At 46.0% G+C, this 24064-nt stretch overlaps 3 protein-coding genes across 20 annotated transcripts in view; 1 reads left to right on the forward strand and 2 right to left on the reverse strand.

The window, feature by feature from the left end:
* Positions 1–13443, reverse strand: part of Zip48C (Zinc/iron regulated transporter-related protein 48C) — a 29277-nt gene extending 15834 nt beyond the window's left edge. The window contains exons 1-4 of one of the 3 annotated variants that reach the window (XM_011145826.3): positions 13263–13443; positions 10327–10576; positions 8790–8941; positions 8583–8668 (exon numbers count right to left, since the gene is read on the reverse strand). In XM_011145826.3, the coding sequence (XP_011144128.1) occupies positions 8583–8668; positions 8790–8941; positions 10327–10576; positions 13263–13370 (596 nt within the window). In that variant the 5' untranslated portion in view covers positions 13371–13443. Of the gene's footprint in view, positions 1–8582; positions 8669–8789; positions 8942–10194; positions 10577–12560; positions 12664–13262 lie in introns of those variants that run through there. The other 2 variants (XM_011145825.3, XM_025305802.1) reach the window with 2 other exon arrangements.
* A 49-nt stretch (positions 13444–13492) lies between these two features.
* On the forward strand, positions 13493–16461 carry LOC105185944 (uncharacterized Golgi apparatus membrane protein-like protein CG5021). 7 transcript variants are annotated; one of them, XM_011145821.3, is made up of 6 exons: positions 14164–14390; positions 14473–14612; positions 14859–14935; positions 15018–15252; positions 15882–16136; positions 16243–16461. In XM_011145821.3, the coding sequence occupies exons 3-6, from the start codon at positions 14871–14873 to the stop codon at positions 16306–16308; spliced, it is 621 nt and encodes a 206-aa protein (XP_011144123.1). In that variant the 5' UTR covers positions 14164–14390; positions 14473–14612; positions 14859–14870; the 3' UTR covers positions 16309–16461. The 7 variants fall into 7 exon arrangements, with proteins under 7 accessions (XP_011144125.1, XP_011144121.1, XP_011144123.1 ...); XM_011145822.3 differs by having other exon boundaries at positions 14473–14570; XM_011145823.3 differs by lacking the exons at positions 14164–14390; positions 14473–14612 and adding an exon at positions 13493–13671.
* A 4543-nt stretch (positions 16462–21004) lies between these two features.
* The window catches only part of Lar (tyrosine-protein phosphatase Lar), a 291572-nt gene continuing 288512 nt past the window's right edge, over positions 21005–24064 (reverse strand). For all 10 annotated transcript variants that reach the window (XM_025305793.1, XM_025305796.1, XM_025305792.1 and 7 more), the window contains 3 exons: positions 23757–23983; positions 21851–23657; positions 21005–21771 (listed from right to left, as the gene is read on the reverse strand). In XM_025305793.1, the coding sequence (XP_025161578.1) occupies positions 21703–21771; positions 21851–23657; positions 23757–23983 (2103 nt within the window). In that variant the 3' untranslated portion in view covers positions 21005–21702. The remainder of the gene's footprint in view (positions 21772–21850; positions 23658–23756; positions 23984–24064) is intronic.

The following is a 24064-nucleotide window of genomic DNA, read 5'->3' on the forward strand; positions in this document are numbered from 1 at the left end:
GGGAAAGACCCGTGAATTCGCGTGTGCGCCCGTGCGTACGCGGGAGACATAGAGAGGAATTTGAAAGGAGAAGAAAAAGGAAAAGGTGCGATATACAGAGAGAGATAGAGATAGAGAGAGAGAGAGAGAGAGAGAGAGAGAGAGAGAGAGAGAGAAGGGAGGAGAGAGAGAGAGAGGGGGGAGGGAGAAAGAGAGAAAAGGAGAAAGACCTTGGTGTATGTGTGCCATAACGTATACATACTTACCAAAGTGAGAAAGATAGAGAAAGAGATACGGGGAACGAACGAGACGGATGAAGCGTCGAGGAGCGCGCGGAGGTGTGGAACGGGTGTAGCGTGTCCGTGTGAGAGAACGCGCAAAAGAGAGAGAGAGAGAGAGAGAGAGAGAGAGAGAAAGAGGGGGAGGGAGAAGGAGAGGGAGAGAGAGAAAGAGAGAGGGGGGCCCAGGACGAAAGAGCGCAGAGGAGCGAGAGGGGGAGTAAGGAATGCATGGGAACGAGGCGCAAGCGGGCCGACCGCGATTTGCCCGTCCCGCATTCCACCAACGCCAAGGCGAGCTCTCCGGCTCTTCTCAGCTCCGAGAGTCCCGGGGCCACCGGCCACGGCCTAACGCCATAAAACCATAAGACCGTAAGATCAACCCCATCGCTGCCGCTGCCGCCGTCGCAGCCGCAGCCGACGAGGTGTTCGACCGATTTCGCACCCTCTGACAATCGCCGATGAGCTTGTCCCATACGCTCTTTGCCCCAGGAGTACCCAGGACTACTGGTCGTGGTACAGCCGTCGAGGCCGCGCACGAGGTAACGCACGCGAGAAACATCTCTCGCACACTCTTCGACATGGTGGTACACGAGGTGTCCGCCGGAATTGCTGTTTAATCAATTACACGTCCTCCATTGTCAAGACACTCGGTGAAGTTTCATCGAATTTGACGGTATTTCACATCGATCGCGTGAGTACCGTTTAGCGATGCCGGTGCATTGAGCAATTGACTTTTGAATTGAAAAGCCGCGATAAAGGATACACTTAAAGATATCGCTAACGATCGCGATATATATTTCGCGACCGCTCGCCCGCGAAATGTGCTCCGCGCGATCTGGCGCGTTTTATTACCGCGCGCTATTCTACCGTTTCCTCGGCTGTTCTCGGCCGAGTAACACACCGTCAGCTCGCAACCGGAATCAATTAGCTCGCATTAGCCGCTCGTGCCTAATCGGAGAGAGGTACCTTCGAGTTCCTCGCGTATCGCGGTATGCGGTGAACAAGATTAATCGCAGTCGAGTGACGGCTAAGGTAAGGTAAGGTAAGGCAAGGTAAGGGGTAAGACAAGGCAAAGCGAAGCAGGTGTCTCCCGCGTTGCAACAGTTGCGACGACGTCGTCGTCGGTGCATCGGCAAAGTGCGCGCGCGCGAGCGCGTGCATCTCGCATTAGAACCCTGGGTGCTTTCGCGGCAGGAAGAGAGGCAGAAAGAACGAGAGAGGGAGAAAGAGGGAGATGCGCAGAGGCGGGCCGCGGGTCTCGGTTAGTCCCCGCAGACGATCGTGAGGTCGTCGTCGAGGGACATAACGGATCCGGCTGTTCGTTCGTCTGTTCCGAGTAAGGTACGCGGCGCGCATGTATAATGCCGCCGCATTCCAGACATTGCAAAGTCGCTGCACTGCGGCGAGCCGGTGCATCGGCCCGTGCGCGAGAAGAAGAGAGTGCTCACGAATGAGCGAGGAAAGTCGGCGGTGGCGGTGGCGGCAGCGAGTGCATCGTGTCGCGTCGCGTCGCGTCGCGTCGCAATCGGTCGAGCGGCTGTCAGACGTTCGCGTGGAAGACGCGCTCGACGGCTTTCCTCGCCGAAAAGAAGGAAATCGTTGGAATGCAGCGTGCTGCGGCGCGAGGCACTTCGCTGGTAATCGTTCAAGGTTGATGTAGTCGACCGACGAAGCTCCAAAGACCGCGGAGATGGAGTTGTTCCCGTAAACGTTGGTTTATAATCAATATTCTTCCGACCCTCTTTAAAGATGAGAGAGAGAGAGAGAGAGAGAGAGAGAGAGAGAGAGAGAGAGAGGCGGTTAATCTCGATTGACTTTAATTAAATATTTACACTGCGGGACCGATATAGATTCTAAAGTCGGGCTTTAATGACCGCCGTCATCGCGGCCGGCGATTGGAAAGGAAGCGGAGAATGTCGCGAGAGAGAAGCGAGGGTGGCGTGAGCGTGAAATAAGAGACCGACAAGGTACCGGCATGGAATGTCACTACCTTAGAGACCGTCCCGCGAGTTCAGATATCAAAACGCTCGACCTACGTACATAGTCGTGCCTGAATGATTATATAGAGTGCACTGGTGAAACGGGAAGAGATGTTTATCGACGTAATCGTGCTTCGTGGAATAATGAGGCAATCTGGAGACTCCGTGAAAGAGACGAGACCACGGTAGCCGCCGCGCGCACGACCCGTCGAGCGCGGCCCTTAAGGGCGCGCGGAGGAAACTCAGTCGCTCGATTTTCGACGTCGTTCGAAGCAATCATGTCGGAGTAGCGGCGAGTTCTACCTCGTCGTTAGTTTCGAGATTTAATATCCTCCCCCCTCCACCCATTTTTGACCCGCTCCCGCGATTACAACGCGACGAAAAGCTGATACTCTCGCGATGTCGTAAAACGCGCGTACGAGCGCGAGCGCTTCGCGTTAATGAGCGTTAATCTCTCCAATTCTCATTAACTTTCGCTGCGGCGATATCGCCGCCGACCGATTGCCTTTTTCTCTCGCGGTACTTAATATCTACACGCCCGGCCATTAAGCCTCGTGACCGGCCGTATCGTGCCGAGACGTCACAGGCGACAGACTACGTAAAAGCTAGGCTTCGCGGTGTAAGGACGAACGATTTGTCAAATTGCGCACAGTTTCCGGTAAACTCACCGGTGACGGCCGTGACGACGAATAATTTGGGAGTGTCGCGGCAAATATAAGCGAGGGAGGAAACGAACGGCGTGGTTTCCCCGCAATTTGCATGCCGACAGGTATGCGAGATCGGGAACGATGTTCGAGGAACTGGTCGGTCTCTTGCCGTGAAAATCGCCGACAACAGAAATTACTCCGACACGCACGAGCCCCTCCGAGAGAGCTCGCCAGGAGCTCGTACATACGCGAGGCCTATATCGCGCCTAACTGCACGCGGCGCACGTGCATCCACTATGCAGCGAGCTGAGCCCGAGCGGGAAGTACTATATCGTAGCCGACTTCCGTCGCTATTAGCGCACGTCAGAATTGGTTTTCCGCGTGAGATAAGCACCGCCGGTACAAAGTACCCACGACGATTAGGGCTGCCGGAGAACAGACCCGACGTTACGGAGACCGTAACAGGGACCAGATCCGACCAGAGGAACGCCGGGAAACGCTCGCTCGATAGCCGAGTCATTAATTCGTCGTGTTTACCATCGCAATCTCTCGTAGCGTGGCTCTTTCGAGGAGGCTCATTCGTATGAAAATTATATGAAATTTCGTTGCCTGATTACGCGTCGTCAACTCCGTTACGTCGTCTACGAATGTCTCCACCCCCTTCAATTGCCGGCGTTTCTCCGTTCAGAAAGTCGCGACCAGAGCGATAAAAAAAAGAAAGTCACTGGAATCCGGACAATTTGTTGGTGCAAATTGAAAAAAAGCCCGCAGCGTCTTCGAGACGAATGCCGCGATATCGAAGGATCAAAAGTTCGCAATCTCGACCTTCATCGTCGTCTTAGACTGGACATGCACGGGATATCGAGGGGAAACGAGAACGGAATGAAGATAAAGGAAAGAGGAAGAACGATGAGGGAGGTAGCTTTTGGAAGGGAGGAGGGAACGGGCGGCAGCAGGGTTAGCGAGAGGGGGGAAGTAAAAGGAAGAGGGAACGCAGGCGAAGAGGTAAAAAAAGGGGAGGGGGGGAGAGCAGAAAAAAGAAAAGGAAAGGAGAGAGAGAAAGAGAGAGAATAAGGATGAGAGGATATCGGGCGAAAGAGAGAGAGAGCGAGAGGAAGAAAGAAGGGACCGCGGTGAGCGCCGGTCGGCCGGTATATAATAAGGCAGCCGGGAGAGGATAGCACTGAAATGAGATGGTTTCGTCGGCAGCTTTGTCCGGCGCCATGTTTAACATAGCACCACCTCATCTACGTGGCGCAGCGACTCGGAGACCCCGCGGTTCCTCCGTTTTTACACACGTTCTCTCCGCTCCTCTCGTCCTCACCGCTCACAACCTCCACCTTCTCTCGTCCGGCAGCAGCGCCGCGAAAAAGAACGAGTAGGAGGACAATGGAGGAGAGAAGGAAGGGAAGGAGGTGAGGGGTGAGGAGGGCCAGTGTGTATACAAATCAGATCCTCGCGCCCTTTGTGAGATCGTACTCCGCCTACGGTGATCCGAAACGTTGTCCGCGTTTACGGCGCGCCGTAAATAAATTTCAGGGAACGCGTTCTCTCCCGGGCTCGAAAGCGCGTCCACGATTACGTCGAGAGATGCTACTTGTCACCTCCAGCTTGTTGAGCACGCGCCGAAAAAGCAGAGGATCAAAAATCGACGATGACGTTTGCATTCTACCGTGCAAATATGCGCCTACACGCCAACACGCGACGTGGGACGTCGAAAAGCGATATTTTCCGCGTTGCTAACTAACGCGCAAATTTTCCTCGTATTCCACACGACTGCTCGAGAGGAGAGAAATGAATCGCGGCATCGCGTACAGATCCGAATTACATCCCGCGGCCACGTTCTCTGCTCTTCGCCGTTTATCCGACAAAATCGGCAGCGTGTAATCCGCGACGTGATGCGACGCAGGAATGCGAGAATTTCTGGAAAAAGCGTGAATAAAGGACGAAAGAAGCGAACGGCAGAGAGACCCACATTCCGCGAAAAATTCGCATAGCACCGCTCGGTAGTGAGTCAGTACCGGATCTCCTTGAGCGCTTTGCAACGGGCGCAAATCTGCTCGTTGCTTCGGCTGCCCGTACCTTTCCATCTACCTGCTAACGCCTGCCTCCTCCTCCTCTCTCTCTCTCTCTCTCTCTCTCTCTCTCTCTCTCTCTCTCTCTCTCTCTCTCTCTCTCCTCTTTTTCCTTCAATTTCTTGTCGCATCTCCGTCGATCGTCGTTCCGCAACACCGGCGGCGGTGGCGATCGTTGCAGCGCAGCAGAAACTGCGAAACGTTTCATTCATGATTCTTTCAGCACCGTTGACCGGAACTTATGCCGCCGCCACCGCCGCCATCGCGAGTAGAGTTACGTTTCCTTGGAAAGGACGCGACGCGAACGTAGGTCGGCCGTCGCGCGACCGGCGGAGCCGGTCGCTCGAATTGCGCAAAATTTCATTTCCATCGCGACTACGTCTCGATGACGTTCTCCTTGACCGGGACACCGTGACAACGGTCTCCTTCAGAGCTTTTTTTTTATTCCGTCCATTGCGGATACTGCAATCGATAGCGCACGATTTATGGACAGGAAAACCGAGTTTAGTCATAGGATAGCGATGCTTACGCAACGGCCACGCTTTAAGATGTGTCCGAACTTTCCTCAAAGTAACGCAACTAGCGACACGTTTCGGACACCTTGTACGTGTATACAACCGCGCTCCGGCGGCGCGAGCCTTCCAGCGCAGCTGAAAATATATGCAGGACCAAGGGGGTTGGTTAATCGCAATCGTCGTGAGAATGGTATGCCGTTCGTTACGAACTGGTCGGGCCAGAAAAGGGCATGCTAGGGTCGCTCAAGGCCGAGCGATTTTTCCAAACGGGCATCGGCAACGTGTCCTTCTCTCGGCGCTCTCGAAAGAGGACTAGGTTGCACGCGGCAGCCCGGCAGCAGCAAAAGCGCGCCACAAAGCGCGTAGCGCGCCGAAATTGTTGCGAAATTTCTCTCTTATTAGCCGCGGCTACGATTTACCAATAACCGCCAATAAGCCGCACACCGTGTGGGAAGTTTCACTTCCGAAATAGTTTAGCCGTCGCTTTTCGACCGCTTTTAAGGTGACGCCGTTAATCACTTTTCGTGAAAGGCGTCGTCGGCCCCAGATTGTTCCCAGATTAAGCAGAGAGTCGCGGAGAAAATCCCGAGAAAATAGCTTTCGCTGCGCTATTAATTGTCCCCGTTTCTCGTCGATGGTCCGATCGATGTCGCGAGTACTCTTATCTCTATTATCGCTGGAAACGGACGTCGTTGCCTGATTTCTAAGATTATTGACGAGCGTACATTTTACCTATGTCGAACTACAATCTATTTACCTATGCAAACTTCGCATCTACGATGTTGTTATTATTGGTCGTAACGAAAACGAAAATAACTATTAAAAAAAAGTAAAAAAAAAAAAAAAACAAACGATAAAAAAACCACATATGATATTCCGCATTCCTGTCAAGAACGTACGACGAATTGAAAATCTGCTGCTTAGCGGCGGTTTATACAAAGCGCGATATTATATTCATTGTTCGCGACGTCGGTCGATGTTGCGTCGTATCGGTATAGATCCGAGACATCGTTGCGACACCGTCGCTGGGATTTGGATCCGCCCACACGCTGATCCACTTTCTTAATTATTACGCGCGAGAAGGAAAGCGGAGACGCGGTCCATTCATTCCACGGATTCTTAATGGGCCCATCGCCACCGACCGACTACGGGGGACGACCGCGGAATCCGAGCTCCGTCGTCATTTGAATGCGTCGGAATGCCGTTCCGTTCGTGTCGGCGCATGTGATGTTAAGTTAGGCTCCATATATACGCGTGATCATGTCCGCGGTTATTCGGGCTCGAAGCTCGCCGAGGTAATCCGACGCTTCGCGTGCATTCCGTTTAAATGGCTGTTAAAGAAGAGAGAAAGAGTACGCGAGAAAGTATCAAACGCGACGTTACAGCAACTGCTTTTTCCGATCGGTGGACAATTAATGATTCAATTAATGTTTCGAATATGCTGACGCGAAGAGATGACCGAGAGTACAATGACTCGTGGCGTACAATGGAAAATACATCGCTACGCGACATCCTGCAAACCGCGACAATGCGCGACCGGTCCCAAAAAGGGCATTTCGTGACATTTCGACGTTGATTTCGAGTATGATTACCGCGTGGTTTCGGATAAAGTTCGCGTGCGTGTGTGGGTGTAGACACTGAGACGGGTCAGCGAAATTCTCGAAAAGCAAACGCGAACCCGAAGGAAGCAAGTTCGAAAACACCGACAGTGCGCGAATGAGGTGAGGAGGGGCGGTTGCGGTTGTAGTTGCTGCTGCTGCTGCTGCCGCAGCAGCAGCAGCAGCAGCAACAGCAGCAGCAAAAGCGCGAAAGAAGAAGCGGGACACGGGAGCAAGAGGGGTTTGGAGGACGAGAGGGGACGCAGTGGAATGGAATGCGCGGCGCCTAGGGCTCGTCGGATTCCAGGGCCACACGTGCCCTTCCCTTCCCGCGCGCCCGCAGGCACCGTCCGAAGCCAATAAACTTCGCCTCCAACTGGCGGTCGCGGTCGACCACCATAGAGCTCATTCATGGAGACCTCCTACCACGCGAGCCGCTCGGCCGGCTCGCCTTGTTCCGACCACCTCGATCATGAGACTGCGAGTACCTCATGCTGCTGCCATCCAGCGTACAGTCGGAGACTCAGGAAAAGAGCGTCGATAACGCGCAGCGGGAAACTTGGACGAACGTGCAAATTCCCGAGAGGTCATCAACCCGCAAAAATTCCGAAAACATGTCGGAGCAATGTTCCAGATACGCTTCTCCGGCCCGATAGGCTCGTTTATCATTTTGTATTTTATGCTCTTTCCTATTTATCTTTTAATTTTTTTTTTTTAATAAAGCAATGCAAACATCTTTGCATTTGTGCAAAATTTAGTCTCGTGAGATTTCGATTATTTTCTTCTTCCTTTTAAGCAAACAAAATTTTTCCTCAAATGCCTGTTCTGTCTGAATTACGTCAACTACTATTAACGCAATCTCGAATCATCTTAATAATAAAATATGTATTTTATAATGCGAAACTGGTCGCGCGCTAATGACATATCGCTCTTGGAATGTGATACAAATACCATGACTGTGTAATCAATGATCGAAATGAAGCGGAATATCATGAATTCTTTATAAATTCCAAACCCGTTTTCATCTCACGGATTGGAATGCGAATAATATTAATATTGTCGCTTTTTTCTCCCAGAGTTATTTCGAATTGCTTTCCTTTCGATATCGCCAGTACTGTTCACGATAATACATAAAATTCCACCAGTTCGCTAACTTCGCATTTAACCTTTGTAACTCGCGTAATCAATTGAATAGGCAAGATTGATCTAAACCAGCAATACTAATAGTACAGTCTTCGTCGTTAGTAGCGTCGTGCAACGTCGTAACAGACATAGAACGTATTCTTTTTAAAATTCCTTTTGTTTCAATAGCGACATATTTAAATTTGCAATCGTTATATATACTAAAAAATCTAAAATCGAAATTTTCACTATAAGTAATTTCATCATTTTCGCGCGCAGTATATTTATATAAAGTAATTCACTCGGTAAATGAATAAATCATTTGTGGCTCTAAAATGCGAGGCAGTGAAATGTATACTATACTTTGTCGGAACTATGCAGCTTACCTTGCATTTTCGAATGTTGCTGATGCGCTGCTTCCTATCGCTCCGAAGCCCACACCAACTGCGAGGCCCTCGGGAATATTATGCACCTAGTTGCAAAAGTCGAAATGCGCGTTATTATTCCGTTGACAGTTCGTGTGATATGCGAACGGTTCGATATCTGAACGAACGGTTCGAACGGTTGTTATTTATTATCTTGCAGAAATGTACCGTAATCGCCACAACTAGCAGCAATATCCTCCGCCATTGATTGTTTCTCGCCTCGTTATTGGGATCTTCGTAAACCGTGCCGATTTCTCCCGATTCTGACGCTCTGTTTATATTCGCTATTTGTCGACGTCTACTATTCTGTTCGTAGAAGCCTGAAAAAGTAAACATTGACAGCAACCCATATACCACGCTCCACCCTGGCACAAATTTTCAAAAAACCACAGGCACAGGAGCACTTCATGCAAATATAACTTTTATCAGAAAGATCGAGAAAGAGAGAAAGAGGGGAATCTTTTTATACTGCGGATATATTCTTTATTTGCCCGTTTGACGAGCAAATTAGGTTCGTTTAGGCAGGGTTAATAAGATCAGTTATTTCAAGCTCATAGAACTCCTCACACGAATCCAAAGAGATGTTATTATCTGTTTAATTTGAAGTATGTATCATTAAGCGATATTTTACGCGGACGTGCACTTTGTATTAGTGATATATTTTAAACGAATATTTTCGGCCTTGTGTATATCGTTCACTCCTTGTCACATCACTCGTTAGCGACTTACAATTTATGATTTAAGTTTTAAGTTTAAGTAGTATATATTTAGCCGGTTTGGGGAAGTCGGGTATTTTTATTTGTAAGTTTAGTTTGAATTCGCGTGTCGGAGTTCTACATATTTTTACTACAAACACCATGCATATACTAATACAAAGCTTGAGGTATTTTGGAGCAAATATGTTATGCCAATCAATCATTCATGTTTCTTTTCTATTGAATGTTACTTTGCAAACGAGAAACTACACATCGCTCACAATTAAATACAGATAGTATATTTATCCAGAATAAGCAATGATTTTGATATAAGAAATGGAGCAATAATATTAGGCTTTCTCATGAATTAGACTCTGCTTGAAATTTAACTAGTCGCTCGAATAACAAGAACTTTAATTTCATGAAAATAGAATGTCTCAATGTCAATGCACGTGATAAATTTGGAGAATTACCGAAGCTCAATTTACCGAAACAGCAATACTTTATATCAAGTTAAGGAGCGGAAAATTCTGGAGTGAATGATTTTACCGTTCTACCGCTGTTTATACAAGCAATTCGAGCCATGCTACATGCAAAAGTTTCAACTTGTGCGTCGGTTGCATCTTAAGACGGATCGATATCGGCGGATCGTTTTTCATGAAGATAATAAAAAACGAGAAAAATGCCTATCCCTGGATAAAAACCAACTATGTCTGCGACAAAGCAAAGAGGGGCGAGTGTACACTGACGTTTATATACATATATAGACATATGTATATATAAATATAGAATAGTATAGTATATGTATCGCGAACTGATCCCATTTTCCAAGCCTACAGAGAGGAAAACTGGAATTTTACGAGAGGAATATGAAATACCATCGATAGTGGTCGACTCGACACTAGAGTACATTTTTCCACTTCCGGAAATCTGTACGTCGTTAAACGGAACATTATCGTCTAAGTCCTCGTCACTCTTTAGTTTCGCAATTTTGCGTCTTTGTTTCGTACCGACTGATTGCATAGCTAAAAGCACATTGGGGGACTGAATGCCGAGGGTAGATATCAACATGTCCGTCCCGTATACGAATGCCGCGCCGATGACGAAGCCAACTGCGACCGGCACGAACGCGTACTCGCCGTTCGCCCCGTATATCTTGCTCTCGGTTGCCATTTCGATCGCTGGAGCCAGCAATGACCAGTAACTCGCGGCCACCATCACGCCGCCAGCGAACCCCAGACTGACATCGAGGAGCTTCCGCTAAAACGGAAACGTATTGTCTTTATAGAATTTGCGACTCTTTTGCATTAAGATTAGAGGAAAGCAAGTGAATAGAAAGAAGATAGGTGGTGCTGTTTGAAAATTTAAAGAGAGTTGCGCGCACACGAGTTTATTTTATAAGAAACTTGTAGCACGCGCGTGTATATTACAAAATAGCTCCACTTATTTATACTTTAAGGTCAGAGGACGGGGTATTTGCACAATCTAGGAAAAGAAGTGAAGGAATAGCATTCGCAGCAAGTTTCAGTCTTGTGAATTTGCGTGTTTCTTTCGTTGTTAAATTATTTTTCCAGTTTAATTTCTATTAGGGAGTTCTATTAGTAGTACTAATAGCGTTTTCTTCGAACACTATTAATTTGGAGGGACTTTATTTGTGCTATTAAAACTGTTCATGGAACCAACAGCGCATTAGTAAAAGCGAACTTCTCGAATACGGTAATAGGGTGATGTTAACATTACTATATTAAATCATTCAATGACCTTAGCTGTCCATTTATTGATTTGGGCTCTTAGCATTTATTAGCCTTACGTCACTAATAGTAAATATATAAATATATAATGGCGTTAATACGCCATAATTGCGCACTATCAACGCTATTCTTTTCGAAGTAGCGTGTCAGTAGCTCTCGTGACGTTCACTATCATTATCGCGCTATTTTGCTACACAAATAATTTTAGATAGCGCTAATAGCATGTCTCTGAACGCAGTTTTAAAGTCCGTTTCCACAATTTCGTCAAGTGCAAGTTCAACTTCCGTCGCGACATCGCAAGGGTGTGGTACGAATATTTACTTGGAAATGTACGTATGCGTAAACACACAACGAGAATATATCGATATCTGTGTCAATATTTCAATATGCGTAACGTGCTCTTTATCTTGTGTATCAATTGCACGGAAATATCACCGGCAAGTCCTATTTGTCTCTCGTACAATCACGTTTGCGATATCAATTAGATAATCCCCCGCAAATGCACTGCGGATATTATGTTGTAAATATAATGATCCTCTCCCTCATCAGAAATTCTTATTGTGAAATTTTTTTCACGACAAAATATTTGTTTTTTCTCCACTTCAAAATGAATTTCGTAAAACTTTCAGAATTTATTTTGTTTACAGTATAATTCACTGTCTAATTATATGCTATTTGAGCAGTTACGCATTGTTGAATTAGAAGTAAAAATTATTAGATGGTAGATAACATCGAGCGATATCTACGATGAGAATAATATGACGCTGTTTGTGTATTTTCCGCATATATTACGCTTGATATCAGCCACTGATGATATCGAGGAGAAAAAATATATTTCGTTATCTCACTATCAAGAAAACAAGGAAAATCCATGATAAAAAATATCTACTGACAAAAAAAAATAATACGTGGAATCCAACGTGGCTACCATTTTTTTTTCTAGAAAGTTCTAGGAAAGATAACGCGCAGCATTCCATTACAAACATTCGATAAAATTAAAATTCTCGAAACAATTTCCTCGTACGCGATATACCTAACCTGCGATCTGCGCCGAATATTCTACTCCAGGTCGTCAATGCAAAACATATCAAAACGATAACGGTCAAGCGAGAGTTTCCGTATATCCGGGGGCCGCCGCGTAGCGAATTAACAAGTGAAGCTCGCGATGAAGGCCATATATTGCCCGAAGGTGAACGTGATCTCGGTTACTTCGAAGAACAAGGACAAAATTCGTGACGACACGCTCATAGCTTGCGTAGGAAAATGTGAAAGCGCACGGTCAGAGTCGCGTTCTCTCGTTGTGCTCGCGCGAATTAAGTCGCAGGAAGTAGGAGGATTAAAGTCTCGGAGGAAGCGGCGGATTAGGCGCTCGCGCGGCCGCATCAAGCCCGCAAAGCGAGGAGACGCCGTGGTCGCCGCTGCCGCTTCATCCCGCTTTACCGACTCTAAATTTAAGTTTACGCCGTGCAGCCAGCCAAGAAAATGTCACTTACACAATCGCGCGGACGAGATTGTTGCTGCTAATGCCGCTACAAATGCGCTCGTGAACGTCGGTGCGTCCGTTCGGGATGCCATTTTGGCTCAAAAGGAAAGACGTTACGGTTATTCCTCCGCGCCTAAGTTCATTCGTATCGTATCGATAATCGAGCACCGCGCGTTCGACGCGTCAACGCCGATTGGTCCTTCCGCCTTGCGAGTCGAATATCGACAATACGCGTCAAATTTATCAGCAAAATCCAATAGATTGTTGAACGCGCGTTAAGATCATTTGTCGGATTCGAATAACGGCGCGTTGAGACCTGCGCTCTTTCGATCGGAAACAATCCGCGACGGGAAACGACAAAATGTTCGAACACGCGTTTACAGAGAGGAAAGATGGGAAAACGCGAGGTGTAGAAAGTGCAACTGTAAGGATACGTTCATTCTGAAACAGTGTAGGTTCGCACGGTTCGAAGTGCTGATCCGTAAGCCAAGAGAAGCATCGTACAGGACGCGCCAGAGAGGTTAAGTTTTTCACGAGACGACGGGATGGCGTTTGACACGCGTCGCGTTGCAACGCGGTTTGATACATGAAAAGAAGAGTTATCGCGAGCAATGGCAATGGCAACGGCAGCAGCAGCAGCAGCAACAGCAACAACAACGGCGGCGGCAGCAACCGCGCGCCAAGAACAAACGATGACGACGGGTCAACTCACTTGTTTCCCCCGTATGACGATGACGAGCGCGGCGCCGGCTGCGGTGAGAGCCCACGTGAACAGGGTCCCGAGAAGCGCTTGGGTGGTCGCTGTGTGATCCTTGAGCATCCTGAGCGAGTGCGTCCCTACGTCACATCGAGCAAGACGAGCGTGGCTTATATGCGGTCGACGGACGGAGCGCGTCACGGCGCCGACGTACGGGAGCGCGAGAGCGAGCGAGCGAGCGAACGATCCACGAAAGAACCGAACACCCGACGGAATTCGCGTGCACTCAGTCCCCCGCGTTGCTTATCTCAACCACCGCGCGCACCAGCGATACACGAGCGTCGAGCCCACCGACGACATACGAGCATCGTGTCACCGACGAGACACACGAGCGTCGAGAGTCACGGACACACACCACTACCACGTACGTACGAATAAACGGCGAACGAGCGTGTTACCACCGCCGCGCACTTTGGCCGTATCGCGACGCATTATCGCCCCCGCCGCTGCTCCGCACACCCGCGTGCGCGCGCGCGCGTGCGTCGTCAATCGTGACTTCCGAATATCGTTCTAATTGATTCGCATACGCACGCACTACACGTGTGTGCGACCGGACACGACGCGCTGCGTGGATGCGTGGATGAGCGCGAACGTGCATGTGGGTGCGGACGAAGGCGGAAGCGGGGCCGGACGCGCGAGCGCGCCTTCGATTTCTCTCCCTCGCGCCGATAAGCAAGCAGGGTTGGTCACGTCGTCGTGACGTATGTATGCGCGCATGTATATACGCGAGTAAGTACGTGGGGGGCGTTCGGTCAGCGCGGCGGTGGCGACGGCTTCCGTTCTCAGCCAATCGCTGTCGGCCGTTCGGTCTTGGTCGCTGTGCGCCTCGCGAGCGTGATCTTTACGCGAGCCGAGGCCGCAATCCGCACCGGTTATTAACGGTGCCAAGGTACTCGCCTTGATCGACAATGCTCGCAGCCGGTGAAACGCCGGAACGCCGGACGTCACGTTGCATTTTGAGGAAACACCGTTTTCGCGCGACGAAGTAGCCGGGGAACTATCGTCGACTGTTGGCAGCCGTTGCAGCAGACGACGCGCGACGCTGTGTCTGCTGTCAACGTCCGAAACATGGCGTCCGCATCGGTAGGTGTGCAGCAATTATTATCCGCGCGATCGCGTCCACATACTGACGCTGCATCATGTTTTGTGTGTGTTCTTTTTTTAGTCGTAGCGTCCCCCGAAGCATTCGGTTGTCCGTATAGCGAAATAGTCGTTTTCTTACGGAGGGGACTACCGAGAGTAATAGTTGCCTAGTTGGCGATAGTAGGTGGAAGATATATCGTTACACTCTGACGTTCATTTTCCGTATGTATACTAGCGAAGAAAGGATTGTGTCGCAAAGGATCGCGTTGATTTCTCGTGTTGACTGACGTGGGCAAACGGTGCTCTCTCTCTCTCTCTCTCTCTCTCGGGACTCTACTTGGCGGTTAATTTTTTTGCGTTTCTCCGTTCTCTCGTGTCATAAGTACGTGGCTACGCGAATGATCTTTGCATAAAAACGATAAACACATTTCGACATTCCTGCGGAATATCTCGCAATCTCGTTTACAGGTACCTTTACTGATGGACGACGACACGATCGCTTTCGGTGAGGAGGAGGAGGCGGCCCAAAATGCCAACAAGCTTAAGTACATATAACGAAGACATATATCTCTTTGTGCAAGTGGATTACACTTCTGTAAGATGAAATATTATCCTTTATAATTCTAGACACCCATACGTTACGCTGTTTCACTTGGCCTTCAGGATAGCGGCTATAGTAGTTTATATGCTTTGCGGTTGGTTTTCCAATAGTTTTATAGCGAGCTTTGTAACTGTTGTACTACTTTTATCGATGGATTTCTGGACAGTTAAGAATATTACTGGCAGATTAATGGTCGGCCTTAGATGGTGGAATTATGTGGACGACGATGGCAAGAGTCATTGGGTTTTCGAATCTAAAAAGGTTCGCTCGATTATATATGTACTTTCACTCATGTTGAACATATATTTGCTCATGCACATGCAATTTATCGTAATTTAAAACTTTGAATATGCATTATGTTGAAATTGATTGCCTTTGTCTTATTGAATCTGAAATTTTGTATAATCGACAAGGAAATCGACCATTGCATTTAAATTCTTAAACTCTTCCGTCACAGGAACAGGTGCCTGTTTTATTTAACTAGCGCTTGCTTTATATTTATAGCAAGTGACATGAGAGATCCGGTTATAGATGTATATAAATGTCGTAGCATTCGTACAACCCGCATTTTAACATAACTTTCAATTATCAAGTATATATATATTTTTTTTTGAATGTTACGTTTCACCGAACACTGATTTAATGAGATCGAGTAGTTCAAGGTTTACCAGCTGTGTTACGTCATGTACCCTTGACACTTTCTAAATCCACCGTTGCTTGTACGGTATTATAATTAGGTGCTGGTAATTATTTGATTAAATTAATTTTAATCGTCACAGCCACCGATTGCAGCAATCATCCGACGATGATGTAGCTAACCATCGATAACATTTAAGTTACTTGTATCCTCATCTGAAAATCCAATATCTGCTATGCGCCCCGTGTTTCAGGGTGTTCAACAGAATCGCATTAACGCAACCGAGGCACGTATCTTTTGGCTGGCTCTGATCTTGTGCCCGCTTCTTTGGTCAATATTCTTTATCATCGCATTGTTCGGTCTTAAGTTCAAATGGCTTTTGCTCGTCTGCATCGCCATCGTTTTGAATGGTGCGAACCTGTACGGCTATATTAAATGTAAAATGGGAAATGATAAAAACATCTCAACGGCCACGAGTGATTTCTTCAGGAAACAAGTGATTCAAAATGTACATTTTCTTCTCGTAGCTCCGTTCGGCGAATCGAATAATTTCGTTCGCATACTTTTGACTAGAATCTATACACTATGTTTATCCGGAATTTGTTTCACCACAGGTGGCCTCGATGATGGCAAGGAGTCCTCCGACGAATAATTCCAATCAACCGAGTAATGTAATATAAGAACTATACATCATTCGCCAGCACACTGACCCGTCATATGGAATCTGTATTCTCCTGCCGAATAATTTAACGAATCTATGCGAACGTTTGTACATAATGATGTTAGGCGGTATCTCTTAAGCAGTCTATAATAAATCGTTATTACAACTTTTACCTGTGCTGTGTCACTACGTAGCTCCAGACAATACCCGTCCAAAATATCAATCCATTTTTCACGTCCAGCGTTCTTTGACAAGGAAAAAACGAAACATCACGCTGTTACGTTAGTTAGTTACTAGTTTATTGATGCCACAAGGCAATACATAATGTACACGGTATTTTTCCTTGTCAACAGACTCTTCCTATTACACAATATTTATTTTGTATAGTTGTTAATTAGTAACATTGCATTTATCATGTTTTACCTCAGCCTGTTGTATTCTTTCTGGCAAGAAAGTATCACAAAATAATTTCCCATTCTTTCAACGATATTTAGTATTTGACTTATTCTTTGCTTTTAAATTCATATTCTTCTTCGGATTCGCACGAGCGCTCGCGCGCACGCGACCGCGGCCGCTTTGCTGATTCATCCGCAGATGAATCGGAGGCGATCTTATACACAGTAACGAACTCGCTATATTGCACGGAGCTAACGTGTAGCCGATTGTATTTCATTACATTATCAAAACCGCTCCGAAGACGCGAGTTGTGTACGTTTTTATTTTTTTTTCAAGAAGAAGAATACAACAAACCACATATTGCTCTATACATTTCACGTCATAAAAAATTATAAAGACTAACAAGGGACACGCTACCAAAGTACAACGTACACGAAAGTTCTGGAATGATACAAAAAACTTAGTAACATTACAATTATTAGTATGTTATTAATATAAATGTACGAATATCGTGGACTTCCTTGTAGTGATAAATTTTAGTGAGTATAGACTAACAATACCAACTTATAACTAGTAGTATATTTATACAATAATTTATAATTTCGTTTCTCGCGTAACGTATTTTAGCCTGGAACTTGAAACGTGAAGCCATCAAGAAAGTTGGCGAAATACATAGGTTGATTGATAATAATTACATCAAAGTCTCAAAATCGAGCAATTTTCCACGAAGGTTTCGTCGGGTTTTCGTGTTATTAGAACTTAATTTTTTTTTTTTTTAGTTTACATGTCGTTATCGCCGGAGGATGAACGTTAATGAGAAGACCTTACAGATGAATGTCTATAATGACGATTCGAACAAGTTACTTTTTAGCGAAGTCTTTAATTTCTCTCTTTTTTTTCCGTAAGAATGTTATAATAAAAATCATAGTGAATACGGGATATTTGACTTTTACAATTGAAAAGTTAACAATCTCCTTATCGAGAAGTATTCCCATATAGCGAGAGGAACTATTTCGCTGAAAAGTAGTAGTTGAAATGTTTCCGCTCTATATCGTAAAACTACGAATGAATTAATGAGTCGCGCATAATGTAATCGGACGAAAACATCTCAATAGAAATAAGTCAGTGTTATTTACAGATGAAGCCTCCCGATGTACAACATATAATCGTTAAAATATCACCCATTCTTATCCTAAATGTCTTTAACATATTGTTTTTGAGTTTCGTGTTCAGCGTTTCTTTTTCTTCAGTCATATATCATAATGTAAGAGAGCTAACAAACATCATCCAGTCATGCACTGTGTGTAACGTTTCATTAGCGATATATTTCAAGGAATGTCTGAGCCAGCTTTATGAGTCTTTAAATACCAATTACAGTCTTTTAAATTATGCGTACTCAAAAAGGAAAAGAGATGCCACGGAATCTTTTCTCGCTAATAATCATGACTTAATCGATTCGAGAGAACGCCTGTTAAAAGTATTACCTCAAATTTAAAATTTTACTAAAGCAACAAACGTACAAATCAAATCGACGAGAAAAGAAACAATTCCATGTAAAAAATATTGTATAAATATACGCTTCTCCTTCACTCAAAGTAAGACGCTGTACGCTGCAGTAAACATATGCTTACGGTTCCACTGAAGGCCAAACATTGTTGTCGAGTCATAACAAGTCGCATATCGCTGCTAATGTAGAAATAGGCAACGTGATAACTCGAGACATGTCATTGATGCAAATTTAAAATATTAGTGTCGTATAGTGGAATATTCGAGACGTAAGACAAATCGCAGAATCGTGTTTACAGCTAACATTATCGTTAGAAAAGTATAGTAGCAGTAGTACAATAATTATCATTACACTAGAAATTAGTGAAAAATGCCATGGTCACAAACGGTTTAATGGGCAGTGACAAAGTTTGATGCATACAGAGTATCACTCTGATACAATTATACGTATAAAGTTTTAAGAATAATGAAATAAATTAAGTACTCTGTTTCAAGTACAAGAAAATATAGATAATGGTAAATGCTACTAATGATGGCCCTCAGTTTGTCAACACAAGACAGAACGAGAAATATCGCAATGATAAAGCGGACAAGCGATTCTCCCAGAATCCCGGAATTATATATTCAGTCCAGAAAGCAATATTTTGCGTGAAGACGTTATATAAAAGTACGTCCGTATATCGAAAAAATGATTACACTACTATTACAAAAAACTAATTAAAAAACAAAAAAAGAACAATATAAAACAAATGTAAAATTGTAAGTAAGAGATGTTTAGGGAATTTAAATATTACGAGTAGAATACACAACGCGTTTCTCACTTAAAACAACACGATACTCTCTGGAAAATACCCACATGATTTGCATAATATTTGCACGTTTTTATGTGCACTCGCATCTTTTTTTTTTTTTACGATATTTATATATCTATGTATATATTATTTATCATTTTATATATATATATGTATATATTTATATAATGTTGCTAATGACAGACGGTGCATTTATGTACATTTAGTCACAGTTCCTGACCCTCGAGCCACTCGAATTCAACGCAAGAAGGGAGTACACACTCGGGCAGAAACGTAAGAAATCATGGAAGTGCTGTTGGAATGTGATGTTACTCAGGTGTGTGTCTCAACAATATTTTATAACGTATATATAACGATGCGTTGAAACTTTACAGCCAAGTAAATGCCAAAAACAGAGGGCAAATTTGTTACCGATAAGCTTTTCGAGCGCTACTTAACCGATATCGTGTTTGTTATCTTACCGTACAGGTATCTTACGAAGCATTATAGCAAAAAGTATGGTGCGCCTTTCGAAGCATACAGAAGAGATAAGCGAATGTACGATTATTGTCTTCGCAGGTTGAACAAGTTTGCGACTTAAATTACACGATACGTGTATCCAAAGTTATTACCGTTACAGAATGAATATTTTATTGCGAAAAGAATTACTTGGACGACTCTACAGAATTCTATAGAAGCATCGGTGATATCGTAAAAATAACCGTCTCTCACGTCACGCATAGCGTTATTCTGTAATGAACATTTTGGCATTAATTTGGCTTGTATTTAGAACAACGCAAAAGTGTATGCTACAAGTGTCGATGATCCACCATTGAATGGACGTGAATAATTGTGATATTTTCGATATGAATTTTATCTCGGTCTGAAACATTCGATGAATCAAATAATGCAATCGATGCGAAGAAAATCGAACTTGCGGCATACTGTCTATCTCGATACACAGAAATTCGAAAGGCATGACATATTCGAGGTAGAAGTTATGTTGGAACTTTGTACATAAGGGCGTCGAGGGCTCGGAAGAACAGTACACGAATTCAACATACAGTGCTCCTATTTAAATTAGTTTCCTCTTGTTTTTTTTTTCTTTCTACAAGTGTGCACAAATTCACTTGCGCACCTTTCATTGAATATAGGCACCGTTTCCTTTCATCCTTCTTTCATTCGACTCATTTTCATCATCATCATCATCATCATCATCATCATCATCATCATCATCATCATCATTATCATCATCATCATCATCATCATCATCATCATCATCATCATCATCATCATTTCATTTCCCTAGTGGCGTCGCTTAATCTAGCCTTAAAACAATTTTCTTATAAGATCTATCTAACATTATAATAGGTAATGAGAAGATCCCTACCGTTCATAATGAGTACAGCATTAATAATTGTCAATTTGGCAGTATGGCAATTTTCTTGTTTCTTGTGAGCGGAAATTTTCATCTCTCTCTCTCTCTCTCTCTCTCTCTCTCTCTCTCTCTCTCTCTCTCTCTCTCTCTCTCTCTCTCTCTCTCTCTCTCTCTCTCTCTCTCTCTCTCTCTCTCTCTCTCTCTCTTTCTCTCTTTCCTTCTTTCGTTTGCTTCTTCCTTATCAATAGCTAAGGAAAGTCACCGGGTTGACTCTTCGATCTGTTTTCTTTTCTACATCAGTAAGTACTTGTGAAACGTCACGCACGACGAATTTACACGTCGTTACGATGTGCGCTTCACGCATACACGCAGTCAATCGTGCATTTCGGTACCCTGTCTTCCTCTCACAGACATGGACTTCGGACATCAATACTCTTTCGTTCCTCTACGCAATCGCTACTGAAGGAAGCACTCTTATCTTCAATAAACAAGAAAGGTTTGATCGTTCGCTGTCTCAGTTTGTAAGAGGTACCCATGCACGGAAAAATACGTAACGCGCTATTTCGAGCAGGAGAGATATGGTCGTAATATTTTCAGTCTATCTTACAATTAGATTATCTAGAGATTAAAAAGTGTGTCCTTGCTTTTTTTTTGTTTTGTTCTTCTGCGAATTATCGACTCGACGATATGAGATATGTTCCAATTCACTAAATCGCAAAGTGTGAGTCTTAAGCGTGATACATCATCTCACAATTTTGATTGTATCGTCGTACTTGACCGATTCCTCGAACACGAGAGAGAACGTCTAGAAATGAAGGGTCCACTTTTGCTTCGTTTCGACGAGTGAGGCTCGTGTAAACAAAAAAGAAGAAAAAACCATGTATCTACGTACGATAACGTAGCTACGTATGATGCGATCGTTCGTACAATCACACGCGTGTATTGTACGTATATTTCTAAGCGGCAGTTTTGACTCGCTGCATCGCGAGGGAACTTTCGGAATCTAATCTCTACAAGATTTAGCTCAAAGTCGATCTCCTCGGCACGATTCGGCCGTGTCATGCTGTGTCTCGTGAAGAGTGAAAATTTCCGGCGTGGAATCTTGCAATTTACTGCAACATCATTGACTAAATCGTTTCGTTTCTATGTTTAACTGCCTGGTCGCGACACTAGTAACCGCGTTCCGCTACTCTTGCTGCATTTGTCCTTGGAAGGTACGAGTATGTCACACGACTTTATTGTACTAGACACGTCGTACTTTTGCCCTCTCGATATCTCTCTCGCCCCGTTGCCGGTCTCGCTTGTCCCTCGACAGATCCCTCTGTTCGCGAGAGTCGGCTTGTCAGTTGGCGTAGTGATCGAAGGAGCCTAAATACTCCAAACTAGATCGATAGCAGAACTGATATTGATCCTGCAAACAAGAATGCATGCATGTGAGGCGCGCGTGTACAGAAAAGATCGTAGAGCATCGCGAGTTTCTCGTTACGAACCTCGGTCTGCACCATAGCCGGACGTTGCGTGCGCAGTATTCTCACGGTCTGGAAGATGTCGACGACACCCTCGTACTGCATTCGCTCCAACACGATGCTGAGGGTGATGAAGACGCCCGTCCTGCCGACACCTGCGCTGCAGTGCACGGTGATCGGTCCGTCCTGGCCGAATTGCTCCTTCGTTTTGTGCACCTGACCGATAAAATCGATGAAACCGTCACCCGATTTGGGGACACCCTGTTCCGGCCAGTCGATGAACTGGAATTGCCGGACCGTACGGCTCGCACCGTCGCGCGCGTCCGTCACTTTGAATTCGCGCAGTATGTATTGCGGCATGTTGTACTCCGCAATCGGGTCCACGACGAAGCACTGATAACGGATAGATCGGTCGGACGGCCAGTACTGGTGACACTTCTCCCTGCCCATCTCCTTCAATTTCGTCAGCATCACGACGATCGTGGAATTGTGCTCCCATAGCATACGCCAGAAGTCATCCGTGGTGTCGCATAGAGGACCTTGTGTCGCTATGTAAGCTCCCCGGTAGCGATAACCGTCGATCAAGCTGGCGTTTATGTAATCGGATCCCTCGATGTTACGTTGCGGCTGCAGGCATACCCTGGTGCACTCGTAAGGCAATATGTGGACCAGTCGATTCTTGTGCTTGTTGCACGGCAGATTCGCGGATATAAATCTGGTCGAGTCGGCCTTGATGTTGGAGAGCTTCTTGAACTCCAACTCCATTCCGGTGATGTTGTCGATCTCTGGTTGCATGAGCTTCTGGATATGAGAGTGTAGATTCCTCGCCGGTACCTCGGTATTGCCGCAGATCACCGCCTCGAGCAGGGCATCGTGTATGAAGATGTACTGATCCTCTGTCTGTACCATGTAGTTCCTCTGAGCGCGCAGGCACGTCACATGTCCGTAAATATCTATCATCTTCTCATGCTTGATTCTCTCCAGCATCGAATCTATCACGATGAAGCAGCCGGTTCTTCCGACACCAGCGCTGCAGTGCACTACCAGCGGTCCGCTGTCGGGCACGTTGAGGGACCTAACTCTGCGCAAGAACTGCAAGAACGGCGCGGGGTGCTCCGGCACGCCGTGATCCGGCCAGGCGGTGAATTGCAACTGCTTGATTTCTCGCCGCTCGGAATAGCCCGCTCGGCAAACTTGGAACGTGCGAATGCAATAGGTCGCTAGTTCTTGCACGTCGCTAATCGTCACCGTCATTTGACCGTACGTCTCGGAACCCCGAGTAGGCCAGTATTGATCGCATTTGATCCTCGTTCTTTCCTCCAGCTTTGTCATCATTACGATCGTGCTGGTGCGTAATTCCCAACACATGCGCCAAAAGTCCCCGAACGTCTCCTGCAACGGTCCCTGTGTGGCCACGTACGCGTTCTGTTTTCTATAGCCGTCGCAGTAATTCGCGTTGATGTAGTCCGAGCCGGGCATGCCGTCGACGGTCTGAAGGATGACCCGTGAATGATCGTACGCGATCACGTTGGCGTAGCGATTCTTCGACGCGTTCACTTCCATATTGGAGTGGTCCCACGTGAATTGTTGGCCCGGTTCTATCGACTCGTATTCTTGACTGAACTTTAGATTGTCGTTCGCCTTCAAGCGTTCGATGTGATTGCCCAATTCGCTGATAGGTATTGGCGGATGCGAGATCATGCCGGGGGTTTGGAAATTCAACCGCCGCATCTCCACTGGATCGGACGGCGCGTGATTGGAACTAATATCCGCCGCCATGAGCGGCCGCGTCACAGCCGCCTGATCCGGTGCTTTGCAAGGCTGCCTCCTTCTGAAATGATTACAAGGCAAGTTTCGTGAATACGTCTCACTCAGCTACCTGTCCTGGCCAACTTTATGCATTCTTCAGAGTAATATCATATGTACATACTTTTTGATGACGAATAAGAGCACAAAGCAGACGCTGACCATTAGTGCCGCTATTATGGGACCAACTACCCACAACATGCCCGGTTCCTGACCGCTAGTTTTCACGGACACCTCTGGGTTTCCATCCGGGGGCGTGTTGGGGTTTGGTCGACGCGGCGGCTCGCCGGGAGGTACTTCCCTCATGTCCAAAGACAGGTATTCGGAAAATGGTGACGACGTGTACAAGTGCTGCATAAGAGTAGAATATATTTATCTAAATGACGTTGTGTTATCCAGTCGCAAACTGGAAGTTTGTCGTTGGGTACTTAT

The sequence above is a fragment of the Harpegnathos saltator genome, unplaced genomic scaffold, assembly GCF_003227715.2.
Source record: "Harpegnathos saltator strain DR-91 unplaced genomic scaffold, Hsal_v8.6 scaffold714, whole genome shotgun sequence".
Taxonomy (NCBI): domain Eukaryota; kingdom Metazoa; phylum Arthropoda; class Insecta; order Hymenoptera; family Formicidae; genus Harpegnathos; species Harpegnathos saltator.

What these genes read in the sequence shown, in the direction of transcription:
- LOC105185944 (XM_011145819.3), top strand. An exon ending in CAAAATGCCAACAAGCTTAA is followed by an intron (nt 14,936 to 15,017) that starts GTACATATAACG and finishes TTATAATTCTAG; the next exon opens with ACACCCATACGTTACGCTGT. An exon ending in GGGTTTTCGAATCTAAAAAG is followed by an intron (nt 15,253 to 15,881) that starts GTTCGCTCGATT and finishes CCCGTGTTTCAG; the next exon opens with GGTGTTCAACAGAATCGCAT.